General features: G+C 38.1%; 1 protein-coding gene across 1 annotated transcript; it reads left to right on the top strand.

The window, feature by feature from the left end:
- Positions 1–354: 354 nt before the first annotated feature.
- On the top strand, positions 355–7,951 carry LOC140322049 (olfactory receptor 10AG1-like). The gene is given in 2 exon segments (XM_072398701.1): positions 355–531; positions 7,049–7,951. Coding segments are annotated over 2 exon segments (1,080 nt in total).
- The last annotated feature ends 1,428 nt before the right edge of the window (positions 7,952–9,379 follow it).

Genomic DNA, 9,379 nt, shown 5'->3' with positions numbered 1-9,379 from the left:
AGAATCTTAAACCTATTTTGTTGAATAATTTATTGACATAATACAACCATTCACAAATAACTCATTAAAAAAAAGCTCCCAGTCATGATAAAACTCACTAAATTTGGTGAAACTTGAGCTACCCTTTTAGAAGGTTGTCAGAGATTGAACCTCTGTGGGGCGCTATGGGCCAAGGCTCAGTATCTGAGTATCAGTCTTCTCAGAGCTTCTAGTGGTGAGGATGTTGCACTGCAGGCTGATACCAGGGTTGCAGTCAATGGGCACACCAGGGTGAGCAGAACAGAAGGAAGCACAAAATAAGCAGACAAGTCAGGGGCAAGCCATGGGACAATTATCAGCAGGCAAGGAATAGGCATGGGTGATTCAGGGTCGCAGGACACTGGAGGGAGACAGGGATATGGGCAGTTCCAGGACACAGGGCATCACAGGAGCAGTGAGACTGCACAAGGGAAGAGAAAGGGGGAACAGCAAACTGGGCAACAAGGAGTTAGAACAGGAGCTAAACAGGGAAACCTTCAATTAGGCAGCAAAGTGAGCAGGACACAGTTCAGCAGAGCTAGGGAGCTTGGCCGTAGTCTAGAGACACACTACATGAACACTGAGCACTGTGAGCCAGCTAAAAAGTGAGGCAATATCAAAAGGTTATCTCCTTATTGGCTGGCAGGGGGGTGATACACATTAAACATGGAAGAGCAGCCAGAATTGCATACCAGAATTGTCTGTATGCACAGGAGACGGGCGCTTTATTGATAAGGAAGTAAATTTGACAGTCAAACAACACATAGGATTCTCATATCTCACTTGATCCCAGCAATATCTGATGTACAAAAAAAACACCATGGGAAATATGCAGGTGTAGCACCTCTCCAGTGTCCTTGAATTGGGCCAGTTTGAATCACCCTAGGTTTCATAATATTGAGTGTTGGTGACTTTGATTGGACATTTCTACAATGAAGCAAAATAACAAAATGTCATTAGAAAAAAAATCATTTATACTTGAGTACCACCACTAGATGGTGCTGTGTCTTTAGTTGTATAGAAAACTTTTTTATATAAGACAATATTAGAATTTGTTACACAGTTTACATAAGGATACAGTGTCTTTTTTTTCTGGAGACCAACAGTAATGAAAAAAAGATCATCTAAGAGCAAGTGACCTATCGTACCCAACTCAAATGTTCAAAATATTTTAGCTGTAAAAATAGACAAAGCCAGTGTGATGGTATTTTTACTCATTGTCCAATAAATGTTTTTTTTAAAAAATACATGCCATGTATTTTTAAAAAATACCATAGATGTATTTATTTTCAGTTACGTTATTGTCATTTCTGTGAGTTATGTTAGTAGTGGTTCTGAATGTTAGTAGTGATGGACATACCTGAGGTTTATACTCAAATCAATGTAGTTTTCCTGATTTGGAGTAACTACCCCTATCACTTTGATCAATTTATTTTGTGCATATTTTGTTTATATATATATTTATTTCTTGTTTATATGATATAATTAATTTTCTGATCATGTGTTAATGCCATAGATCTCCTAAGTTGTCCTGAAGAAGCTGGCTGAGTTTTCTGCGAAACGCATTGACAAGTTGTAAAAGCAATTTTGGTGTCCACTTAGGATATTCTGCATACTTCGTATGTTTTTTATTTGTGTGAATATTTACTCCATATTGAAAGGGTTTTTAAACATTCTTATCTTGTAAATTAATTTGGCCTAAAAAGTCCAAAAATCATATGCCTTTTCCTACTTGTTTCCAAATGGGTATGTGGCCTTTTGGCAGTCCAGAGAGAGGATTTGCTATATTTCTAAAAACTAAAAGTAAACTACTGTTTATTTTTGGAGGAGTTTATATTCAAATGTATAGGGTAAGAGGTTTGTTCTTTAAAAAAACATAAAAAAACACTTACAGAAACCTTGCCAATGGATGGAAAGTTATTTATCTGGGTATATTTCAATTGATTTATACTCAAGTATATACAGAATATTATAGATTAGTATTCATGAATATAGACACACATGGGTCTTATTATAAAGCAGTGAATCTGACATTCACCAAACATATTATGGTGGAGAATCTTTAGGATCTATGTGTTTTCATGGGCAGTGATTAACAAAATTCAATTCTGTATAATGTTAAAATAAAAGGAATCAAAGTAATAAAGCTAACCGGTAACCAGGTATTCAGTTTAAAAGTTTGAGTTTAGTTCTTTCTTGTTTTTTTCTTTAATAGAACTGTAGAAGTTTTCACTATTTTTAGTATTGAATGTAAATTGTTTCTCTCTGTAGATTTATTATTGGAGACTCTTCGATGAATTCCCTTTGGTAGAATAGAAGATAAAAACATCTTTTACCTTGTTCCATGTAGCTGAAAATTTTATAGATCCGCATGCTGGACATATCTTCTTTTACACACAATATTACACAATACATCACACAATATGCGTGTGATCAACAGGCATAAGAGCTGAATGTATTATTTTACAGTATCTGACATTCACTATATTGAAATCTGTGAATCAATATATAAAAGTGAATGCTCTGCCATTATAGCTATGTGTACAGGATTACACTTCAGTCTTCCAAGATGGCTACATGTTGCAACCTGGCAGAATTTGGTTTTCTGCAGCCACCAGTCTAATTAAAGAAGATCTAAATCTGGATTAGTTGCCAATTCATTTGATAAATTGTTGTATGACACAAAGCGCTGCCTTTTCCCCATCAAACATTGTTTTACCCATAAATTCTAATGTAGGAAATTATCTGCAGCCGTATCTGCCTACCTGTGCTCCCTTCACCATCATCTGCACATCTTTGCTCTGAATTGGCAATGACTGCACAATGTGAGTCAATACAGTAAGTGTAAAATTACACAAGGGCTGAACGTGACAACGTCCAAGCACAACTGGTAGAGAGTTGTCACCTGAAACCAGAGAATGCCTGAACAAGGACCATCCTGGAAGCATCAGCAGGTAAAAACAAAAAAGTTTGAATTTTGTACATGCCTATTATGCCATGTTTGCTTTCTGTAATAAAGTGAACGTATAGTCAAAAGTTGTTTTATCTTTTTTTATTTTTTATTACTATTAGGCAAATTATATATTGGCCTTTTACCTTTTATTAGTCCTAAAGTTAAACATGACATTAAAAAATTGGTGTACCTGGTTTGCTGCTAGGATTAAGTCACATTTTAATTATCTTTAAATAATAGAAGTGGAGTCCTTGTGTACATCACTGCCTGGATTATGTGAACACTTTCAATTGATTGCTGTCGTGGGGTTCTTCTGGGGTAAAATAGAGAAATGATGTCAGCCAGATTTGGCAACAATTTGATGGGCCCAGACTGTAGCTCCGGAACCAGTATTGCCATTCATCCATGATTTCTCAGATGGCCTATGGTGTCCATGGTTTTGAATAAAGTTTATTTGCTTGAAGTGTTTCATACTACTGGACATGTGCTGGTGTTTTGGGCTGTTACTCTCCTTTATGTATGTCTGGCTGTGACCCTCCTTCTCTTCTAGCTCTAGTTCTGGTCCTCTCTTTTCTGGCTGAGACCCCTCAATCTTTAAAGTGACCAGCCAACCATGCGGAATATGACCTCTTATTCATCATGGATATGACTTTTTCATTCATCCTTTATGTGACCCCTCAATCCTTTATGTGAACCCTTTATACATTCTAGCTGTGTTCTGCTGCTATTCTGGCTCTAGCCAAGACCCTCTCTATGTATTTTGGCTGTGACCTCCCCCATCCTTGATGTGACCCATCCATCTTGGCTGTGACCCCCTATCCCCCTTATAGCTATGACTTCTCCATTCATCCTGGTTATGACCCCTTCATGGATCCTGATTGTGACCCTTCTATTCTTGATTGGATCCCTTTATACATGACTGTGACTCCTAGGCATGACTCCTTTTTGTGACCCCTCCATTTGTCCCTGATATGATCCCTCCTCCATCTAGTAGAACGGGGGGGGACACAGCTTGCAGGGACAAACATTCTAAAGACTTGATCCGTAACCTTTGTGGGTTCAAGAAACAAAATCTTCCTTCAGCCTTTTTATCTCTTCAGGTTATGGTAGTGGTGGAGATAATGAATAGTGTTGGTGGAATAGCTCACTATTCGATTCGACAGCTATTCGGCCGAATATAGCAAAAAAATTCGGGTGGTCGAATTCGAATTCCGTTAAAGTCAATGGGAGAAAAATTCGGGTTTGTTTCAGCACTGTGTACAGCTTCTACAGCCTCCAAACAGATTCCCACTGACCACCACACTAATGTACTGTGAGCCGTGGATGTAAGAACTATAGCAGGAGTGCCCCCGAGGTAAAATAGTCGAGATTCACTGGGTTAACTTGATTCCATGACTCCATGGGTGATATATTGTAAGCAGATCTTCTTGTTCGGAACAGGCAATGGGCAGAACAACAGATTGACATTCTTCTCAAAAGAGACCCCCAGATCTTGGTAAATTTATTTTTACATAAGATGTGGCGAACCAAAGGAAAATAATTACCCAGAATTGTACTTCTATTTTTACCCTAACACCAACCTATGAGGAGCACAGGGCTCCACAGACCTAACAATGGAAAGGCAAAGGGTGGTGGGTTGTCCTAAATGGTCAAAGTGCTGGAGCACCAATATACAGGTGCCATGAAATCCTTTGGTATGGGCAAGAAAAAGTAAAAGTAAAGTAAAACCAAGTAAAACAAAGCCTAAAGCTTCATCATTTCTAAAAAATAATGGATTTTTTTTCAAAACATAATAATTTATTATTTGTAGTTTTTTCCTAAACCAAATCATGGAGAAAATTAAAGCAAATTTTTAATTTTGATTCAATATTCCTCATTTTGTTTATAGATTAGTAAAGCATCACAAAGTATAAAGAAATCAGTTTATTTAACTTTTTTTTAGAGATCTTTGCATAATCCTGGAGGATTTTGATGCTAACTTGTTTCTATTGCACTTGTTTTCCCTGAGTGATTTGGCCATGTGTGGCTCTGAATTCTCTCCAGTTTTGTAACGAGCTGTGATAAATTATAAAATAGGATGATATGTCTGATCTTGACAATGAAGGAAAGTGAGGATCATGGCGCACAGCTATCACAAATCTATTGTGTGATGATGGATTGGGCACGACATATGGGCAATGAGGACTATACTCAGATAGAGACCTAACATTGACAGTGCGGTATGTTACCTTGTGTCCACTTGCAACAATGAAATGTTTTTAGAAAGACTGTAAATGTATTATTTAGGTGTGAGAACAATAAAGTATTAAAAAGTGATTATTACTATTGCATATATTTCATATAAATGTTTACATTTTTTTCGTTTTTTGTATTTTTTCCTTCATAAAATTTAGTTCACATTAGATTTTAATTATCTTTGTTTCTAACCATGTGGAGCCATTTACCAAACACTATAAACATAGAACCATTTATTCAAATATACACCCAGATCCGCTGATTTATAGACCCGATACGTCCTAATATAGAGCCAATAATCCCACTGTACACCTAGAGCCTCTGGTTTATAGACCGGATATAGACATATATAGAACCATTTATCCCACTGTTCACCCAGTGCTGCTGGTTTATAGACCAGATGCATCCTAATATAGAGCCATTTATCCCACTGTTCACCCGGAGCCACTGGTTTATAGGCCTCATACATTCTAAAACATGAAACCATTTATGGAACTGTACTTCCAAGGCCCACTTGATTGTAGGCCCTATTTATAAAACAGGGAATCTGACATTCCCTCAAACATTCCCTGGTGGGAATCAAATACTGTCATTGAAACACAAGGATATGGATCCTTCCCAAAGTCCAATATATTCATTTATTCCCCCCAGCGGTAGTCCCAAGTGTGACTCGTGGGGGGAAAAAACTTGCAAAAAGTGGTAACCCCGAGTCACACGTTTGCATCCTCCGGGTTATGTGAGCAGCTTTATTGGTGGATCTAGGGGAGTGTGCAGGGCGGGGACATCCCCATCGCATCACCCGGCAAGAGGTGACACCTTCTGGGTGATGCGATGGAGTGATGGATTGTAGGGGCAGGAAATTTAAAAGCAGATTACATAGTAAATTACATTCAATTTATTTTACAGTAAAATACACACAAACACACATAATAAAAGTATAAAACACATTTTAGTGCACCAAGCATCATTGCCCAGTGCCCTGATTTACATTTTGCCCACTATTAGCCCTGACCTTGATCTGACCTTTTGATGACTTATAGATCTCTTCCTGAATGTATCATTTCATCGCTTTGTCTTTGACCTTGATTGTTCCTGACTGATTGCTGGAGACCGCATGGCATCCAAAAGGCATCTCACCGGAGCAAGCGCTGTTTTGGAGGAATTTGAAAGCAGCGATAGCGATTTGGAGTCCCTTGTGGAACCAAGTGATAGTGATTCAGCGGGAAATTTGTCATCAGACAGCGAAAGTGAACTGAGCGACGATTCTGGAGGTCAGTGCTGTGCGCACATGGTGCCCTATTGACTTTGATGCGGACCAGGCAGAACCGCCAAGATTTCCATTCACCGGCGCACCTGGGATGAAAATTCAGGCTGAATGTGACAACCCCCTGGCATACCTGAAGTTGTTTTTGACCGATGAAGTTATCAAAAAAATTGATACAGAGACAAACAGGTAAGCCGCTCTTGTGTTTGCTAACTTTTTGAAATTTTTAAAATGTTTTGCTAATTTTTTTTATGCCAACATGTGTGCTGCTTTGTGTTTGCTAACTTTTTGAAATTTTTTGAAAATTTTTTTTTATGTAAACATATATGCTGCTCTGTGTTGGCTAACATATTACTTGCAATTTTTGCTGTCGAATGCAGCAAAATTCGGTTCGGGTATACCCGAATTCGAACAGCCATATTCGGGTCGAATATAGGGACAACCCGAATTCGAACATCAACACTAATAATGAATATTTATAAAAGCACAATAGCAATGGAAGCAGTAGGTAATAAATCATTGCGGATATATTTGTAAATTTGTGCTTATAAGTTTACTTACTTAATTGTTTCCAGCAGGCCGCCTGTGAGCTCAATGAGACAAAGGTGATAGAGTTGTTTCTCCTTGGGTTTGGAGATCTCCAAAGCTTGAAGAATTTGATTTTTTCTCTATTTCTTCTTCTTTACCTTACCACAATCATGGGAAATATTCTAATTATTTTTTTAATACCATCTAACCCTAGACTCCATTCACCCATGTACTTTTTTCTTTGCAACCTATCTGCATGTGAAATACTTTTCACCACCACCATTATACCAAACACGCTGTAGATCATATGGAAAAATGGAGGTACCATGTCATTTTCTAGTTGCATCATACAACTCTACTTAGGTGTATCGTTTGGAAGCGCCGAATGTCTCCTCCTCACAGTGATGGCCTATGATAGATATGTAGCTATTTGCGAGCCTTTGAGGTACTCATCGATCATGAATACCAGGACTTGTAACCATTTGGCAATATGGTCATGGCTTTCTGGATTTCTGGTGATGTCGACCTCAACTTTGACCATGGGCAATCTACCGTTTTGTGGAGCTCACAAGATTGACCATGTCTTCTGTGATTTTACTCCAATTGTAGAACTCGCTCCTTCGGACGTTTCAGTGGTAAAAACAGAAGCTCTATTCATAACTATTTTTCTAAGCTTATTGCCCTTTACCTTGATTATTTTGAGCTATGTCTCCATATTTTGCACCATCTTAAGGATTTCCTCCAAGACTGGAAGGCAAAAAACATTTTCAACCTGCAGCTCCCATTTGGCATCGGTTTGCTCATACTTTGGGGCAATATTTATAATTTATTTGGTTCCTCCCCAGCAGAACTCAGAACGCTTAAATAAGATTCTTAGTTTGCTGTACACCATAGGAACACCATTGTTAAATCCGATCATCTACAGCTTCCGTAATCGTGAGATGAAATATTGACTTAGATCATATTTTTCCTTTAGTAATAAATAATCAAGTATTTTTTTACCTCTTGTGGGACACATTGGATATCACATTTTGAATGTTTCGCTTATGGTTTTGAATAGAAGTGGGAAGTAACTTTTTATTGATGTCTGTGACTTTATTGGAGAGAATTACTAGCAATTTGAGTCTAAGAAACCAGGACAAGAAATTAGGTGAATTGGGTCACTGTACCTGACCAGGATTTTGATCCCTGACCTATATACTGGTAATAAATGTTTATTTTTATAACGCTTGCCATCTTTATTAAAGGTATTTCCCATCACGTCCTGTCGCATAGTAGAAAATCTTGTCAATGAAGCTGGACTTAAAAAAATACAGCATTAAAGCTGGAGGACAGGATTTATGTCCATAGCCCATTTAGACAAACTGTACATTTCTGATTCCAGTCTTAGTAATGCATTAATCAAATCAGACATCGTACAGGTAAGGTAGATGGAGACTGGGGCAGCAGACAAAAACATTTATGGTGGCACCCGTACTAACTCTGCTGCTCTAGGCCAATGTCTGTGTTAGTTTTGCAAAAATTTAGCTCATTGTTTTCCATTGATGCATTTGCACTGGGTAGGATAAAATAGAATAGGTGTGTTTTTTAGTGCTTCCATGCAAGTTGAAGGCCCTATTGATTTTAAGTCAGTACATGAAAATTCAAATAACTTGATTTTTAAGGGTTTTAGCACATGACTGTGGCTCATGACATGACAATAAACTCCTTCCACATGGAATGACCAATGGGAATTGGTAAATGGTCTGTCCCTTTGTAAAACTAACCTGTGACAAGTGAGTTTTAATCCTTAATCTCCCATTGAAAAAAAAAATAATAAAAAAGAAAGGCAACAAAAGCAAGGCAGCAGTAGAGATGTATAGAACAGCAGTTAAATCTGACCCTTGTGCTCAAATCGAACACAAACTGATACAGTAACCAATGTTTCCTCACTGGAAAATGTCCAGCATTATGTAGTCCTGTTCTTATTTACCAGACAGTCCCTTATTCGCCCCTTTCATGAAATGGATTCCATTTATCTTATTCATGAAGGTTCTGAGTGACTTGTGGGCATTGCCATAGCTTCCTGTTTTCAAAAAGTGAAAATGTACTGCACTTTATTAGCCCTTCTCACAAACCGTCATCCATACAGGAAGGCACGGAGACCCAGTGATGGTGTCAGAAGATGGAAAGTCCTGCCAGAACCATACACAGAGTTTCTCAAACTTTTTAATACAGGGAACCTTTAGTATGAAGAATTCCTTGTACACTCCATGTCATTGGGAAGAATTTCACCCTTACAGATAGACAAAAAGATCATTGGTGTTTGATAAACTGACCTGAGAGGTACAAATTGCTCATTGCTCACGGAACCCCCAGCAACCCCTGAAGGAATCTTGCTT

Source organism: Pyxicephalus adspersus, chromosome 2 (assembly GCF_032062135.1).
Source record: "Pyxicephalus adspersus chromosome 2, UCB_Pads_2.0, whole genome shotgun sequence".
Taxonomy (NCBI): Eukaryota; Metazoa; Chordata; class Amphibia; order Anura; family Pyxicephalidae; genus Pyxicephalus; species Pyxicephalus adspersus.
Note: the sequence above shows the minus strand (reverse complement) of the source record. Positions and strands in the feature narration are given on the sequence as shown.